The 19,027-nt window shown below is 43.1% G+C and overlaps 1 protein-coding gene across 1 annotated transcript; it reads right to left on the reverse strand.

The window, feature by feature from the left end:
* Positions 1-1,148: 1,148 nt before the first annotated feature.
* LOC120827629 (alpha-2-macroglobulin) lies at positions 1,149-15,463 on the reverse strand. Its single transcript, XM_040190694.2, has 35 exons — positions 15,268-15,463; positions 14,955-15,135; positions 14,486-14,642; positions 13,781-13,833; positions 13,412-13,432; positions 12,785-12,950; positions 12,625-12,709; positions 12,386-12,542; positions 11,876-11,993; positions 11,662-11,771; positions 11,412-11,579; positions 10,578-10,805; positions 10,182-10,245; positions 9,942-10,087; positions 9,460-9,609; positions 9,071-9,214; positions 8,870-8,963; positions 8,628-8,763; positions 7,909-8,134; positions 7,287-7,413; positions 7,069-7,190; positions 6,934-6,985; positions 6,585-6,668; positions 6,288-6,464; positions 6,043-6,118; positions 5,561-5,717; positions 4,839-4,913; positions 4,026-4,188; positions 3,540-3,727; positions 2,931-3,143; positions 2,201-2,319; positions 1,961-2,051; positions 1,731-1,799; positions 1,542-1,647; positions 1,149-1,422 (listed from the first exon to the last, which is right to left on the reverse strand). The coding sequence occupies exons 1-35, from the start codon at positions 15,345-15,347 to the stop codon at positions 1,346-1,348; spliced, it is 4,380 nt and encodes a 1,459-aa protein (XP_040046628.2). The 5' UTR covers positions 15,348-15,463; the 3' UTR covers positions 1,149-1,345.
* Positions 15,464-19,027: the final 3,564 nt, after the last annotated feature.

Genomic DNA, 19,027 nt, shown 5'->3' on the forward strand with positions numbered 1-19,027 from the left:
CAAAGTATCCTGAAGCTGCTCCTGTCAATCATTTGACTGAACTCATTTTCATATTTATAGAAAACGTGTTATTTCGACCATCAACCTTTCAGGTTATGTAGAATTATATCGTAAACAAGCTAAAAAAAATAAATAAAATAAAAGCACTCATTCATATTCACTCTGAGGGTGTTTTTTTGTCCCTGCTCTCAAACCATGTACCCGTCTGTGACTACTTTGTCTCGTGAGGATAAGGGGGAGCATCTGTGAGTATCCGGATGTGTGAATGTCAGTTCATGTTACTGGTGAAGAAATAAATGAATGTGGCACACAAAAAAACCTTTTAACTCACCTGAAAACAAATGGCAAGCAGAGTAAAACATGGAGATATCAGGCTAAACACTGATGTAAGTCATGGCCGGTGTGTGGACCGCCATCATGGAAAGAGCTTATTTGTAGAGAGGCTTCGGGCCTCACGCTGAAATCCTTGGCTTGACACTGAGATCTCAGGCTGTGATTGGCTGATTTTAAAGTCTAACGCCACCTTTCGATCATCTGATCCTATTGGATCCGACTAGCGTGACGCAGTGAAGAGCACAAGCTCGCTTAGCCACTCAGAGCAGGTAGAGCGACGTTTAACTTTCAAACCCCCCATAAATGGTAAATAGACGTACTTGTACTTTTCTTGTCTTCGGACCGCTGAAAGCGCTTTAACACTTCATGTCATCATTCACCCACTGATGATAGCAGTTTTAATTGAAGAACCTTTTCTCAACTTGAAGCTCTAAAATAAAATAACAGTTTGTTGTGAAATATTTTTCCCGTGGTGACAACAGCAGCTTTTGTCTATTTCACTTAATTGGTTAAGTTTAGCCCTTAGTTACTACAGGGAAATGTATTTCTTGTGTTTGGCGCCCCCTGTGGACTCCAGTGGTATTGTCTCTGAGCTTCAGAGCACCTTTAGAAAACCCAACCTTCCGTCTGCCGGACTGCAACCGTGTCCTCTCACACCTGCGTTTGATTAACATTTAACTGCTTTAATAGTTATTCTGTGTATTTAAAGGGGGAGATGCCGGGATCTGTTTGGAGAAAGTAAAAGCTTTCTTCATTTTGGGACGAAATGAAACAGTGGAGAAATTTCAACAAAAGACACAACTTGAGGAGCCATATTCTCATCACATGACTTTATTGTCCACAGTGCATGGCATTCATCTCATACAGTAGATACACAGCTACAAGAGAATGTGCAAGAACACTGAGGGGGAAAAGATATGCGCTGAGTGTTAATAGATGCTGCATTAAAGAACACAAATCACATCTGTTACTGGAGTCAGTGCCCTCTGGAGGCCTGACAGTACATCCGTCTTCAAGCTGCTTTTATGAATTGCAACAGCTTGTTACGTGTGGCACATGTGTAGATGTATTCTGTGTCATCCTGGTCACCTGAGAGAAAAGAGAGAAGAGGGATTGATGAACAGTCACAGTAAACATATGTCCTGCTAGGAATCAATATGGTGATGACTGGTGAGGTCATTGAGGTCTGTAGGTTCTTGAGGTCTCACTTGGCTGGTAGTAGTCGTAGATCTTGACCACGGCCGGCTTCAGGTTCTGCACCTGGAGCTCCTGGATGAGGTCTAAGGTGTAATGGATGGGTACGTGCTTCTCTAACTGTTGACAAGAAAAACAGACAACAACGTGAGGAACGAATCTCAGAGAGCGTCGTGTTTTCCTGGCTGTGAAGGTCCTCTCACCTCCGATATGTAGACCAGAACGTGATCTTCATTTTGTTCCACACGATTAACCAGCACGGCGCCTTTGAGCTGCGATGAGACGAAAACCAAGATGGTTACGTCCAAAATGCTGAACTGAAGCCATCCAAACATCCACAAACCAATGAGTCCACTTCTTATGGACAGACTATGAACGTCCCTTTTCAAAGGCAAACGTAGCAGTGTGGATTAAAGTAAATCTAATAACTCACTCTTTCCAACGACTGCGGGTCTGGGGCAAACCCAGAAAGCATCTTAATATCCAGGATCACCATGTTTGTGCTGGCCTCCGTTCCTGTATACCTGCAATGGGAGCATAATAAAACATGTGATGTTACTCTGCTAAACATTTGGCCCACGTACGTCCAACAGTTTCAACCTGGTAGATGCAGAGGATTGATCATCACAGACGTCGGTATTCTGCTGTCACTGGTGTTCTGCTGGTTACTTACAGGACCTTGATCCCCAGAGTGAGTCCACGTCTTCTGCTGGTGCAGTCGACCTTTGGTGTGACCTCGACATCAAGAGTGGCGACAACGGACGGAGTCGGGACGTTATATTGAAGAGAAATCTGAGGAGGCACACAAGGGAGACGAGAATATCTGTCTTTTACCCACATTGGTTCAAATGAATGATGCATCAGGATGGAGAAGAACAGTTTGTGTTTCTAGAGGATCCATTTTCCACATGCTAGATCAGATACCGACTCAGATGAAGGGTCGGTGATTAACTCTCACATCTTTCATTCTTGTGAATAATGTTTAGCATAAACCATTCTGACTAAATGCAAGTAAAAGATTTAGCACAACCGTTAAAGACAAGATCATAATTTCCTTAAATTTATTCACTGTTGTTCACGCGGTGGTTCAGAAGTCACAAGATGAACAAAACAACACTCTCGTTAAAGGTTTAAGAAATCATTGGCTATTACTTTGTCATCAGAAGGTATTTAAGGCGTAGATCTGGGTTTCTAATGTCTGACTTTATGCAGATGACACGTTGTTATTTATATCTGAAAATGTATAGACTTGTTCAAAGATTTGGTAAACGATCATATAATAATAATTAATAATAGTATTAAATAATCTATGACATGGATGCACGGTTCATTTTCAAAGGTTTGGACCTTCCACCTACTGGGCTGTTTGGGAGGGGGGGGGGGGGGGGGGGGCACGAACTGACCTGGATCACAGCACAGGCATCACCCTTCACCTCCAGGCTGAACTTTCCTGTCGTCTCCTGCAGCAGCTTCTCCTGGTAGAGCAGTTTGTTCTTCTGGTTCACTTCAAACGTGAGCTGGCCACTGGGAGAGTGGACCGTCACCGCGCTCGAACCTCCGGGACTGAACACCAGAGTGGAGTAGAGAGCCAGAGCCTGAAGAGCCACCACCGTGTCCTGGAACACACGTTATGTTGAGGGATGTATTTACTTGTCTTTATGCATGCAGCAGCTTTTCACATGTAGGAGTTCACTCTTACTGATTTCAGGTCTCACTATTTGATTTGATTTTCAAAGAGAAATTCAGAAAATGATAGTTGGCAAAGTTTTGTGCTTTGTAGATAACAGCACAGATGTTGCTCCTTCATGAGGTTTAGTCACTGACCCTGAACTGTTTTTAGGTCATGTTGCTAGTAACGACTGCTAACAAAAAATTGGGATAACGTCCAATGTTGGAGCCCCTAAATGAAGCGGGGCTTCACCTCTCTTCAGCTCACACGGCAAAGCCACAGACGAGAAGATGCTCGTTGGTCTAACTCTCAGTACCAGAACCCCTTGTCTTGGTCCTCCTACCTGTGTGGAGGAGAAGCCTCCGTACGGGTTCTGCTGGGTCGTCAGCCACCTGACGATGCGGGTGGCATAGCCCAGGTCTTCGGCAGTCGGCGAGGCCCCGAGTTTAGCCAGCAGAACGTAGGAGCTGATCTCAACAGACAGCGAGGCCGACGTATCTGCTGCAGTCTGAGACCAGTGGAGGAACCCTCCTACAAACAGATATCATGGACCACGTCAAGATCAAGCATTTTTATCAATTCTCTAATCGGTCTCTATTTTGAGAGGGAAAAAATAAGTTCAATCAAGATAATAATCCACATTTCTTTTTAATCCTCGCACGTATACAAATATTATTTCTTGATCAGCAACAAAAAAGTGATATTCTCTGCCAAACAGCTATGTGGTTCATTCATTTATTTTCAGAGGATAATAAATGTGTCTCAGAGTGAAGCATAAAGAGACAGAGAGGACGGGGGGCGGGGGGGGCGGGGGGCTATCCCCACTCACCCTCTGGTATTGAGACCGAGTCCAAGTGCTGCAGTAGCTGAGCTCGGGCCTCCATGTCTCCTGCCAGGGTGAAGACGTATGCCAGCAGAGCCGTGGTGTAGGTGTTGCTGAAGTCACTCACATACTCTCTGAGGCAGGACAGGCTCTTCTCCACCTCAGGATCCTACAAGAGATTATGACGGATGATCTCAGGACTCGCTCTAGGAGAACTTCAGCGAGTGGAGGTAAAAAGGTCAGGACTCCAGTATTAACCTGGCTGCTTCCTACGGCGACCAACAAACCGATTTCAAATCTAGTAATCTCCATTTAGCAGATTCAGTGGGTCCTCGTTTGTTATTTATGTTGAGAGGAGGAGGGTAAACGGTGGAAGAGACCTATTAAGTTCTGCTTTGAATTACAACAAAATTCATCGATACGCGTAAAAAATGTGCATGCACAACAATACGGCAGCAGAGTGACAGAAGTCGTCATCTGATCGACCTGCTGACCGAACAAACAACCTTATTTGTTTTGGATTTAAGAAACGATCTCAAACAACAGTGAATGTTGGAACAGTGAAGCAGGTCTCCTGATCTCACATTTCCAGAAGTTTCAGAAGTGTTTCAAAAATGTTGTCGACAAATTAGTAAACTGCTGAGGACGTGTGAGTGTTTTAGTTAAATGGAATTTTTAAATTCTGCCACTGATATGACTCTGTTGAAAGGTTTGTGATTATTTGGGGGAATGTTCATTTACTTTAAGAGCCAACAGTCAGAGCGGTTCAGCTCTAAAAAGTGATGCGTTATCATCCAACATGAATTCTTCCACACTCACTTCTACGGACATGTTCATCTCCAGGAAGGCAGCGGTGATGTAAGCACTGAGGGTCACTTCATCAGAGACGCCGCCCTGCAGAGAGGAAACATGACGCAGACGCACAGATCACCGGACATCATTAATCATGTGACATTGTAAACAACCAATCAGTGTTTAGATCAACAGGAGGAGAGCCAGTATCGTTAACGGCTAACAGCTAAAAGCTAACGGCTAGCCAGCAGAGGTTGAACTCAGGTCCATTATGATGCGTTTAGGCTCTGCTCAGTGAAAATGAGTACGTTATGAATATGGTTCTTCACAGGTAATCTGTTCCATATAGTTTTGGTGATGAACTGGAATTCCAGATGTTTTCACAGGAAAATAAATAAGATATTTGAAATACATTGTGAATGTTTAGCTTCTAAGGTCTAAAACACATAATATTATTTCCTTATTATTGAAATTCATTCCTTTAGTAAGAAAAGACATATTATAATTAGTAACAAAGTGAACGTATAACATTTATAAGCATGTTACATGATGAATAAATCTGGATGTGAAAATGATCAAACAACAAAATGATCTGTATCTGTTAATACAGAATATATATAATCCTAATAGTATCATCATCAGGTTACATTGGAGCAAGAATTACAAAAATCTGAGTGACACTTAGATTAGAGTTCTTAGTTCCGCTAATCATCAGGGACATTCATAAACACTCCAGAAACTTTTCTTACCTTCATTCCGTTGTGGAAAAGTTTTCCTGACATTTGGAAACAGCCGTTCTTTTGTTGTTTATTTTTCAGCCATATTACAGACTCTTCGATCTTCGTCGGGTCGATGAAGACGAAGGACTGGGCTTTGGCGAACGACCGCACCACAAAGGCAGTCAGCCTGAGGAAGAGGGGGAGACAATAAAGAACTTGAAGTGACGACATTGTGATGTTTGTAATGATGTAGTCCAAAGCGTAATGTCGTCATCTTCTCTTTAACTATTGATGCAGGAATCAAAATTAAAGCATAGTGGACGTAGTCATGGTGACGGCACTCATTGGCCAGCATCGAGTTCAACGATTTTGAACGCCATCTTGGATGACGGCTGTTTTGGAAAAATGCGTATTTTCCGCAATTGTTGAAAGAAAGCACTTTTTAACTGCGCAGGATAAAATTGATGAAATTTAAACAATCTGATTGATCTGATTGTTCTGATTGTTCTGACCACGTGTTCCCGGGTCCTGATCCGAATGTGCTGTAGGCGCCGTCTTCATGCTTGTAGTTCAGCTGTCTCTGGTAACCTGCAAGTACACACCAGTCCATGATCAGTTCATGTGTGTACGACGACAGGGACAAAGAGAAGAGGCAGCGACAAACAAAGGTCACCACCAGGGGTCATTTAACTGGAAGGACGAGCACCAGACTGGGAACATTTGTCACACGTTCAACGTGAAGCCAACGGAGACTCACCGCTGGTCAGGAAGTTGGTGGCCTTGTCCTTGATGGCTTGGGTCAGCTGCTGTGTGTTTGTCAGGTACTGCAGGATGTAGATGTTGGGGGCGAGGAGCGCCATGTTCTGCTCCCCGCATCCGTAGGGCATCTGTAGAAGCCCGTCCAAGTTGTTCAGGGCTCGGCCCAGAATGTCACCTGCACCAAACGGTGTGTAAAAAACATTTCTTGACTTTTACCCAATTATGCTTTTTATTTCGTCAATCAATTTAACTTAAATGATCTTATTTTGCACGGCAAATGGATTGATTAGTTTACCAAGGACGGATACTGAAGCAAGGGCCGATCCAACAATCACGTTCTTGGGGAGCTGTAGTTTTACTTTCTCTGTCAAAGTCTCTCCTGTGGACAGAGAGAACAAACCGATCAGCATATCCTCAATTAATATCTTTAGATGGATAGCGGATCATGTGATGAAAACCGGTCTGTCTGGAGATAATATGCTCTAGATACTTAATAGAATTTATTACTCTGGGGAACCTTCATTCAATTTAGATTCTGGCGCCCCCTGCGGGAAAAGTGGTAGTGTCTCTGAGGACTAGATTCCCTTTAGAAGACCTCTCATTTTACTGCACCAGGGTCCGTGTTTGGTGTCCAACTCACTGACCTTTGGGGCAGAGCAGCCAGTTGTAGGTCTCTGACATCTCGACTCCTTCAGCCTGAGAGGGGAGAAATGATTTCAGACTTTCTATCTGACGGACGGGTGGACTTTTACTTTGCCGTCTTGTTTTGAAGTACCAACCTTCACAATGAGGGATCGTGTGACCACGTCGATGCGACCTCTCTCTGGCACGCTCACAATCTCGTTGTCACATGAAGCGTGTGACGCCACGGCCTCGGCCGACACCGACACGTTCACAACGCCTAAAAGCAAACATGCTTTATTCCTGAGTACCAGTTCATTTCCCATCAATTCCTCCACCTCAGCAACATCCGTGTGGGTGAAAGCCTGCCTCTCACCTAGAGCTGAGGGGGCCATGGTCCAGCTGACGGTCTTGCGCTCACTGCCACACAAACAGAAGGTGTACCTGTCACCTGAGAGGGGGGTGAGGGTGTATTCTAAGGACGGGGTCGGAGCCACGTTGACCTGTTCAAGAGAGACAACAATATATGTTAAAAAGGGAACATTACTTAGCTGTACCGCTAATTAGCAAATCTTTAAACTGATGGTGCATTCCCACTGCAGCTCTCCTGGGGTTCTCCTCCAGCAGTGGTAGATCCTCGAACTCTATTTGGTACGAGGCTCCAAACTATCTTAGCCGATACTAGAACTTGGACAAACACTGCAGACCACTGATTGGTGGAGAGAACCGTTACTTGCAGGAAAAAATTGTGTTTTCACTCAACCCAAAAAAGGCAGATCATGGAACTACATATTAGACTTTATAAAAAAGAGAAGTCTGTTTGTTTGGCGGCGTCGTTATGGTAATCAGCCTAGAACCAAACTTCCACTAAAGCGTGAAAACAAATCAGAGCAAAAGGACCCGGTGCCATAAATGGATCTAGTCCAGTCGAGGAACAAGACGTTGAACATTCCAGCAGGACGACATCAGCACTCAGTCCTGGTATGAACATTGGTTACCATGATGCAGCTGGTCAAGTAGTTGAAGACGGTCGCCTTCAGTTCAAAGTGTTCCCCCCGGATGATGGAGTAGGGCAAACTGAGCTCCAGGAAGAAGGGCTGGAAGACGGTGATCTCTTTACGGGGGGCCAAGCCGAATCCCTGAGGGGACAGACAGAAGGCCTCCGTCTCCCAGGTGGTGATGGTGTCTGGGACGGTGAGGGACACCTCCTTCGTTCCAGAGTCTCTGATACAGCAGATCACACATTCGATGAACTTCAACACGATCAGACTACGTGATTCAGATCAGTCAACAAACGACAATGGAAGCCGGAGACAAGTGCACTTTATGTTGTCACCATCTTGTTTTCTTTTCAGCAACTACTGAAACGGAACCATTTCTGGACTGGAGTCCATTTGGAGTCAAACAGACCATAATGCAAGGGATGCTTTAGGGCGGGGCTACACGCTGATTGACGGGTCTCTACCACAACATTGTTCGTTCTGGAAGTTGTCCGTGTTTTTTGTCGTATAAATCACCAAAGTTAACTGTACGGTTTTGGTCTCTTCGTTATGTGATCAGTTGCACTTCAGCTCCACCCTCTTGTGTCACTTCTGCTTGCAGAAAGCAAACATGGCGACAGCAAAAAAGTCTGAACTCACAAATTCAATAGAATGTAATCAATACTACATTTAAGTATCACGGCAAGACAGACAGGGCCGTGTTTCTTAAAACTCACCCCACTTCCACGAGGTCCCATATCCAGGTCTCAGGAAAGAAAGTGCGGACTGTCTCTATTGGTGGTAGACTACCAGGAGGGGGCACAGGCTCAGCCAATTCCAATCTTGGAGCTGCCTGAAACTTTTCAAAGATACCTGAAGAATGAACCAAGACATATTCGATTAGAAGAAGAGGAAACCTGTTGGTAACAAATTAAGCAATAGGACACTTGATAGAGTAACAAATATTAGGACAACTCACCAAAACCAAACCCCTGGTTGTATTCTCTTCCTTTATAAATGAGGCACGAAGGCAATCGGATAAGCAGGTTTGTTGCCATCTTCATTCCCACATTCTAGATGAATACAACAAGATACAGCCACCACTGAAATGAGCTACAACAAAACATACAAGAACAAGCAATATAAAGATATTGTGCCTTCATGTCTGTGCAGGACGTACGCTGAAGACGGTGTGAGCGTCCTCAGACGGCTGATTGGGGAACGGGAAAATTCTTCTTTTTGGTCTCACGTGCAAACATTCGTTAGGGTCTTCAACCATATATGGAATGTAGGAGATTGTTTTGACGGGCAACAGGTCAAATATCTGAAGAGAAAAGGTTTGGTTTAGATATAAAAAGTAAAATGATGTTTATTCTATAAAGATCCGACAACTGGAGAAGGATATTTCTCAGGTTCCTTTCTCCCGGAGGAAGACTCTTCTTATCGTCACATACGTGATCATCAAAATGGATACAACAACTGGTAGATGGAGGAAAGGACGACAGATGGACCATTGAAATCAAGTGGTCGAGTGAAAACAGATGAAGCTAACTGAGTCGATGTAGCTACCTTCTCTTCCTGCAGAGTTTGCCCCGGCTCCTTGATGAGGACGCTCTGGTCGACGGCGCTCAGGCCACACAGGGAGTCCGGCTGGGCCTTCACCTGCAGGATGGTCTCTTCTCCTGGGACAGCTGAGGACGGAGAAAACTCCAGGGACACCTGGCACAGGAAAGACACATTGAGGGCTGGATGATGCGTTGGTGGGACCCCCACTGGTGTCCCTGCTAGTAGAGGTACCGTAAACCGCTGGGTCCTATGTCCCGACCAACGGACCATCCTGACCTGACTACTCGAGTTCCTAACCGTAACCAATCGTCTCTGCCTCCACCAGCTCTACTGTCTCACCTCTTTATAAAATGACAGGCCTTTAATTGCATTTGATATGAAAACATCTCATCTTATTGAAGTTCATCTTTTCCTTTCTTTTCATAAGATGATACCTGATATTGACCTGATATAATACACGGGGGACGCCTTCGGCTCACACTGACCTTGTTACCGAAGCATTTCTGCACGGAGAAGTCGGCGCTGTTGGCGATCACGTTCTCACTGGGGAGGACGGCGTAGGCCAGGACCTGGATGTCTGGTGCCATGTCCGGAGACACCGTCAGCTTAAAGGAGACCTCGCCCTCATTCACTGAAACAACCAACCAACTCAGATCAACCACATTACTCCATCAATAAGGAGGGATTATTAGCCAGCGGTAAGGGTCATTTTATTATTGGCTCACCTGATTTGTCTTGCACTTTGACCTGTTTAACCCCTTGAGCGACGATCGCTCCTCGCGCTAAGACCTGCAAACAATTGATACCTTAGAAAAAACATTCTACAACAACGCATGTGTGGTTATCTACCATGTTAGTTAAAGGTTTAACATTTAGGGGGATTGATTGGCAGCAACGAACAACAATATTCATAAAAATGTTTCAATCATTATGTCAAATTACACAACTAATAATTATTGTGTTTTCTTTAACTTAGTCCTCTCCCACAGAATTTCTCTACAACGGTCCACAACGGACAAACCTGACACAAGCTCAGGTGAATCAGAAGGTACAGATGCTGAATGTCAGTATTAAACACCTGTGGTCTCTGTGAAAGAACCAGTAGGAGATATTCTACTCACCAGATACACGACTTCCACAGATCCCGGGGCTTCTCCTACCACAGTGTACTGGATGGAAAAGTCTTCTTCTTGGTCACATGGAAGTGGGTTATCCTTCCTCGTCACCTCCAGGGAGCTGGAGGTTTTAGTGTCAGGAGTTGAAGGTCGGGCCAACAACACGGTGTGATCTGCTACCTCATAGTACGGCGTTCTGTAGCCGGGGTAGTCAAAACTCGGCAAGTTGCTAACCTGGATGGAGGGAAATCAATTTGATAAAGGGGCACGTGGAGGTGGAGGAAGGTTTTTACAGCCATAGTGAATGTTAAGGTTTAGAGAGGAAAGGCCTGTTCGACCACCATGAGACCGTTTTTCTATCCAACAAGAACACTCACTTATTATCTCTCTTTGCAGCTGATGAAAAGAGACGCTACATTAAAGAAATCACGTAATATCACGTTCGGGACACAGATAAGGTGGCTAGCCAACACCCATGTTTGTTGGGGACGTACATTGAGATGCGAGATGTTGTTCTTTAAGTGATGTCACACAAAACTACTTAGAACAAATGAGACTTTCTTGCCTTGTAAAATCTTTTAAATTGACAAACACTACATGTTAATCTCAAATGGGATATTTCACTTCATATTCATATTTCTTTCCAGAATTAGGTCCAATGGTTAACCCCGCAGGGGGCGGGACACACATAGGAGAAGATAAGATATGTTCTTCCCACCAACCTAAATGTTACTACGACGAACTGAGGCTGATGACAAACATTTTCTTTCCAGAACTGGCAATACGGCCCTTGTCATGATGGTGGCCCATTGCAGCATGTTGAGAATACTTCATACTTACGTGTAGCTTGATGTCCCCTTCAAGTCCTGCTGTGCTGAATGAGAACACGGCGACACCATCGCTGTTGGTTGTGAGATTCTGCAGCAGGCGTGCGGCCCACCTGTCCCCCTCAAACAGGTACAGCCGCATGTCAGGAATGGGTGTGTTATTGTAATAGACCGCTTGAACCTGTTGGAAGCGCAGAGTGGTGTCATTGAGAAAGATCTGCGTCTAAAATCACTGCAATGAGATGAAGACCGGGTAATCTTACTTTTCCCGCCAAGTTTGACCCTTCGTCATAAATCTTGGGCGCGTCGGTGAAGGAAAGCTTTCCGACGACGTATGAAATCGTTAGTCTCTCCTCTTGTGTAAGTGAAATACCTGTGTGAGAAGCCTCTGTGTTTAAACAACCCTTCCAGTACACAGAAGTGCAACTATCTCTCTTTTCCACATATGAATATGACATAGAATAGGATTTGACTTGCCGGTGCCCTCCTCTTCCACCTTGGCCCTGACATGCAGTTGATCTTGTAGATCCCTGTCCCCTTGTTTTGTGAAAAGTGACATGGAGAAGATAAACGTAGCGCAGCCTCTTTTGTCCGTCTGGAAAGAACAATGAAACGGGAGAAAACACATTCAAATAAAAACAGGGACATTTCATGCATCAACCATTGTTACTCCTTTACTGGCCACAAACAATTTATAGAAGAACATTCAATATAATGTTCATTTTTTTCTTTTTTTCTAACTTCTGCATGTAAGTTTTAGAAGATACTTCATTCGCTATGCTATATGTAGGCGTAAATACTAACATACCTTCACTAACATACTTACACACAAATGTTCAGGGGTTCTGGCAACGAACCCTGAGGGACCACCTTCATTTCAAGTTATGGCGGTTTAAGAAACAGCATTGACTTCCCTCGTCACACCTGAGGACTTCCTGTTTCTACCCGAATGTGCATCTTTTACAGCAGAGATGAAGGCAACCATACCTGCTTTGTCTGCTTGTGGCATGGTGCGATTAAAGAGGGCTTTTCCAGAAGAATGTCGGGGTCGATTCTTCGGAATGAATCGGGTTGAAAGTAATAATCTAGAGGTCGACACATCTCAACTTCCACACTGCCTGGAACCGGCTGTCCGAATGTGTACCTGATGAGAAGGACGTTCACTCACCAACGGGACCCGTCAGGAGATTATTCAACAGTGTGACGAGCAAAGAGCGCTTACTTACGTTGCACATACTTCCACCTTGATTTCCTCCTGGACGATACTCACTTCAGCGGATGAATTTATCTTCACGTCAAACTTAGGCAGAACTGCGTAAGAGTATTTTATTAGCATTCTAGCTTCATTACACATGGATTTAAATGGTTAGGAAAAGATAAACTTACCATATTTCTCGACCTTGAAGCTGTGATGTATTTTTTCCAACCCGATCGTCACAATAACTTGGTAGTTCCCTTCACGGGCTTCAGAGTTCAAGGCGTACGAAAGCTGCAATAACTTACTATTGGACGTTTGGTTCAGCCACTGTCCGATTCGGTTGTTGTTAGCATCCTGTCAAATTAAGTGAATGTGAAGAACACAAGAAGTTTCTTCTTCTCCTTCAACAAGATGGCAGATGAAACAAGACCCTAAGTTTTTTGACTCAGTTTAAAAAACACAATTTATTTCTCTTTCTGTTATTTTATGCAATGATCTAAATGAACTTGTTTAAGTTTCCAAGCTTAATAATTATTTTATTAGCTCATGCATTACATTTCAAATCAGTCATTGAGAAATCTCCTGCCACTGTTCATACCGTCTGTTTATCACGACTTGTCATTATCAGAATGTAGAACTTTGGCTTTGCTCTCACATGTTGACATCACAGATTATAAAGCAGGTTGAGATTTTTAGGATATCAACATGCTGCATTTGTAAAAGACAAATAAATTAACTGGAGCATCTTGCTTTAAGGTATTTATTTACATTTTAGAGTTTGAGTATTAGTGTGGATATTTTCCTTTTGGTCTTACCTCAATTTCGATGATATCATACTGCGTAAAAAAGAGAAATTTGTTAAAGCTGGTTTGCATTGTCCGAAACTCAAACATAAACGATGGCTCAATATTCTCAAAATAAAATCAGTGGTGTTTTCTACACAGATTTACTGCTACACAGACATCAGTTATAGATTTGTAAATATAAAACATGTGAAACAATTTACAATTACTCAGCAGGGTTTTTATCTTTTACGGAAAAACAGTTTCAGTTTCATTTATAGTTTCACTGTTAATATGTCAATAATTTCTTAAATATGTTTAAAACCTGAACCGTCATCCAATAGTTTCAATGAAAGCGGTCACGTAAGAGACCTAAAGAAAGGAAAGACTGTAAACTCTCACCAGCCCATTGGCAGGTCTCAACTTGGAGTCCAGTGTGATGACTCTAAAATGCACTGAGAGAAATAAAGAGATTATTCTACATCAAGCTTTCGATTTATTCAGAAATAACATCAATACAAGTTAGTAAAAGCTAGAAGTGAAGCATGGAATCAAAAATCTAAAAGTAAGACAAATAAAACAATTAATATGGTAAAAATGTAACATTGCTTATGTGATACAATCTACGTATGATAACTTTCATCAAGTGCTTGTGGTAGGTTTCTCATTGATGCTATTTCACCTTCTTAATACTTTTTTTTTTTAATACAAATATTATTTTCTTATACAACTCTGCCAATTTTACTTTTTTTAATGTTGCTTTGTCATATGTGCTAACGGTATTTTTTTGCATTACTATCAAAACCTTTTTTATGTATACTGCATATTGACATTCCGGCGTGAACATAATAAATGTTTCTGTATTTGATTCATGTAAATCAACACATTTTCAATTGACTTTGTAGAAATTAGCAAATGCTTCAAAAAGAGCACACAGAGTTAATGTTGACATGTGGAATAATATAAAAAAGGTTTTAGGAAAGCAAGATGACTTCTGCATGCATTAAACTCCAAGCAAACACGTTCTGTTATTATTGACATTGACATTATTGGTATAGCGTGGTACCATATCGTATGCAACGTCATACATCATCAGCTCAAGCGTACCTGTTTGTCCAGGCAGGTAGATCGGTTTGTCCGTTTGGACAAATGTACTTGGGTTATAGACTCTGATCAAGACTTTCCTGACTTCTTTTGAGTAAAAGGTGTTGCCTCGAACCTCCACCTCAAAATTCTGCACATCTTCGTTCTGCGCTAAAGGAACCTGTGACAACGAGAGATTTTATAGACATGAACATCCAACATTATTTTCTACATGTAAGATCATCTTGCTTTTACATGTACGCTAACGTTATCTGTTTGATTGTATATGGAAATTTAACTTTAAAATCTGCCCGTTGACGTTCATTTAAAAAAAAAAAAAAGTGTTTTTCCTGTTACTTGTTTTATATTTTACAATTGAACTTTTTCCATACCTACAATGTATATTACTGCATGCAGCATGAATCCCACCAAGGTTCTAGAGTTATAATTAACACATGCTCAAGAATTGTGTGCAATGATCTCGAGCTCTCACCACAAACTGAGTGCAGCTATGGAACTCTGTGCTGGACGTCTTGGTGAGGAGGGTTGTAGTCCTCTCTGAGGACTTCAGACTGACGCTCATGACCAGAGTCTCGTTGGGCTGAAGGAGACTCGCACAGAATTTGGTCTCAGCCCCGGCCTGAAGAACCGCAGGAACGGCTACCATGTACTGCCTACAGCCACAGGAAGAAAGAGCACAGGGGTCATTGGACGAGAGATGGAAGACGCTCCAACCGCCACCAACGAACCCCAAAGAGTTGTTCAGGTATTTCAACCTTTATCTGACCAGGTGGAGGTGAACTTACGGTCCGGCCACGGCTCGACCCGCACACATCCAGCTGAGGAAAAGCGTCCATGTCCACATCTGCGTCCCAGGAAGACCCATGGTTGACTGAGGCGATAATGGGGATGACGAGTCAGCACCTTTTAAATAGTCTCTGACCAAATGACCCCCCTCCCAACTCCTCCCCCTCTGCACGCCCACTCACTCATCACGCAACCCTTCAGTAGTATTCCAGGTAGTCAATCACTCACAGACTCTGTGTTGGATAAATTCCAATCACTCCGATTTTAAGGACACCTTTAATAATGATCATATTTCTTAGGCATTTTAATATGCCTATGTTTGGGTACACAGAAGTTTATTGGTACTCATACCTGGCACATGGACCCTCCATCAAGGAATTATGTCAGATCTTGCCCCGAAAAATAAAAATCTACTATGTACATATATATTGTATAATATAATATATATATATATAAATAAATAAATCCATATATATGGAGCTCCTTTCATTGCTTACGGTACTTCATTTCTATTATAGCTGACACTGTACATCTCCAAGAACAAATTCCCTTTGGGTCAATAAAATCTATCTTTATATATCGCTGAGTAGTTTAATCTATAATAGCTGTTCATAAATTGGCTATTTACAAAATTACCTTTTATATTTAAATAAGGTTACACAGGGAATAGAAACACACATACATATAGAGCCTGTTTAAAAACAAACCATAATAAATCCCTTCTTAACCCCTGGTGATAATAACTCAGTCCTGCATCTTCATATCAGACGGCCCGAGGCGAGAAGTGATATAGTGATGAGAAAACCTGCTCTTTTAAGTAATCCAGATCGAGCTCATGACCCCTGAGACTGGTTCTTCAGCTCAAAGAGTGTGTTTTCAGGAACGACTGGTTCTTCAGCTCAAAGAGTATGTTTTCAGGAACGACTGGTTCTTCATCTCGTAGTGAAAGCAAAATAGGAGAATGTGATCACCTGTATGGAAACTCTGACCCACGACCCCAACAAACAAGTATTTTGGAGACACAAGGGGTGAAGTGGTGAACTGAAGCGATACGGTAGAAATTAAAGGTTTAGTTACAGGTATCATTTGACATCATGTAACATGTGACTTTGTAGATGATCAATCCACATTATCATAAACACGCTTTGTCACAAATCCTGTTTGTGGTTTTCATGGACAGGATATCAAGGCGTAGTCGGGGGGAGGTTTGGGGGAATGTGGATTTCATCGCTGCTTTTTGCAGATGATGTGGTCCTAAAGCCATGCCATGAACCTCTACTCCAAACTGCGAAGCCGGGTAGCATGGGGAAAGAAAAAAAATTCATTGCATCTTCGGCCTGTGACCTCCAACTCTCACTGGAGAAGTTCTCAGTCGAGTGTGAAGCGGTCGGGATGAGGATTGGCACCTCTAAATCTGAGGCCATGGTTCTCAGCAGGAAACCGATGGATTGCCTACTCCAGGTAGGGGATGTGTTCTTACCCCAAGTGAAGGAGTTCAAGTAGCTCAGGGTCTTGTTCACGAGTGAGGGGAAGATTTGGGCCGGAGAATTGGAGCAGCGGGGGCGGTATTGCACTCGCTTTACCGTACTGTTGTGACGAAAAGAGAGCTGAGCCGGAAGGCAAAGCTCTCGATCTACTGGTCAATCTCTGTTCCTACCCTCACCTATGGTCATTGAGGATGGGTCATGACCGAAAGAACTAGGTCACGGGTAAAAATGGGTTTCCTCAGGAGAGTGGCTGGTGTCTCCCTTAGAGATAGGGTGAGAAGCTCAGCCATCCGTGAGGAGCTCGGAGTAGAGCTGCTGGTCCTTTGCGTTGAAAGAAGCCAGTTGACGTGGTTTGGGCATCTGTTGAGGATGACCCCTGGGTGCCTCCCTGAGGAGGTGTTCCAGGCACGGCCAGCTGGAAAGAGGACCCAGGACTAGGTGGAGAAATTATATCTCTGCACTGGCCTGGGAACACCTTGGATCCCCCAGTCAGAACTGGTAGATGTGGCCCGGGAAAGGGAAGTTTGGGGTCCCCTGCTGGAGCTGTTGCCTCCGTGACTCGACCCCAGATAAGTGGCTGAAGATGGACGGATGGAGAAAAAAAAAATTAAGAAAATTAATAATTCCATCATCCCCTCTATCCCTGATTTTACTTACTGTATAATTTCCCCCACCGACTACTCCATCTATTGTTTAAGAGGCTGTAATATGGGCCATCAGACTTTCTCATACTTGGTATTTTCTGGTTAAGGTATTCTTTACCCTGGCTATCATATTTTTCAATGCTGCCATCTCTGTCATGAGTTTGATCCATTCTTTACACATAGGCGTATGAAACTTGAAACTTGTACATGAAAGCCTGATCCCCGTTTTTGTTAGTCCCGGTAGCATCAGCGATTTATCACCTAGTAAGCAAAGTCTTGGGGATACTGGAAGAGGTCGCTTGAGCCACCCTTCTAAATACTTCAGAATCCAAAAAGTCACCACCCTAGAACATTCCCACATAGCATGTAGAAAAGTGCCAATTTCTTTATTACATTTCCAAAATATATTATATTGCATTCATCCCATTTTATGCCTTTTCTAAGTTGTGAAATAATACCAATCATAACTTTAAAATTGCCTGTAGGTGTGTGAATGGTTTACTGTCTCTATGTCAGCCCTGCGAGACCAGTCCAGGGTTAACCCTGACTCTCCAATGCCACCGGAATGGACTCCAGCCCCCCTGTTACTGTTTAAGGATAAGCGTTACAGAAGATGACTGACTTTTCTTTGACCAGCTGAACACATGTAGACAATTTGTTTTGATGAACAACTGGTTGTTCTGCTCAAAGGGTTGGTTTTCATGAACGACTGGTTCTTCAGTTTAAAGGGTTGGTTTTCATGAACGACTGGTTTCTCAGCTCAAAGTGTCTCATCAGGAACGACTGGTTCACCAGTTGGTAGTGATTTATGAAAGCTGTAGAAATGAAAGGTGTCATTACAGGGATAATGATGAATATCACATTGTTTCACATCCCGTAACATGTAACTTTGCACTCAGAGATCCACATTATTATCATAAACAGTCAAACTAGCAGTCCAATAGAGGACTGTTTAGTACTTCTAGTACTATGAAGACTCTTAGGACTGTGAGGACTATTCAAACTATCACTATTAAGACCATCATCACATTGAGGACTATTAGGACTATTGTCACGAACGTGGTTCTTCAGCTCAAAGAGTGTGTTTTCACAAAGGTCAAAGCAGGGGCTCTCAATTGTGTGTAGTTGTGCTCTTGGGTGTGCGTTCCAATAAGAAAATATTGGTGAATGCCAGAATCTTTGTGAAAACTGTGTAAGTATGGATTAAGCACAAATTTGTTCTTAATAACATTTGGTGAATGAGGTCCAGTAAGCTGTGTCAAGCTGTCGTTTTTTATATATTCTTCTTTTTACCCTGACGTTTTCATTTCCCCCTTCAAAGTATTTAGGTTTGGATTTGTTGGCAAAGCGGCTTCTTCTGCAAGCGAGTTGAGTAGACCAGAGAGGTGGTGTCAAACTCAAGCACAAAAGGCCAAAATAAAAAACGGGAACTATGTTGAGGGCCGGTGGCCATGCGCAGTACAGTTTTCACTATGAAATAATCCAAAATTTGATACAATATCTGCCATAAATATCACGATACACGATACGTACGATACTAGAATTTAAAAAAATCCCCCCTTCACGTCTCGCCTGCGATCCCTCGCTGTGAGCGCGCGCTGGGATTTCCCCGGTATCACCTATGGACA

This window comes from Gasterosteus aculeatus, chromosome 1, assembly GCF_964276395.1.
Source record: "Gasterosteus aculeatus chromosome 1, fGasAcu3.hap1.1, whole genome shotgun sequence".
In the NCBI taxonomy this organism is placed as follows: domain Eukaryota; kingdom Metazoa; phylum Chordata; class Actinopteri; order Perciformes; family Gasterosteidae; genus Gasterosteus; species Gasterosteus aculeatus.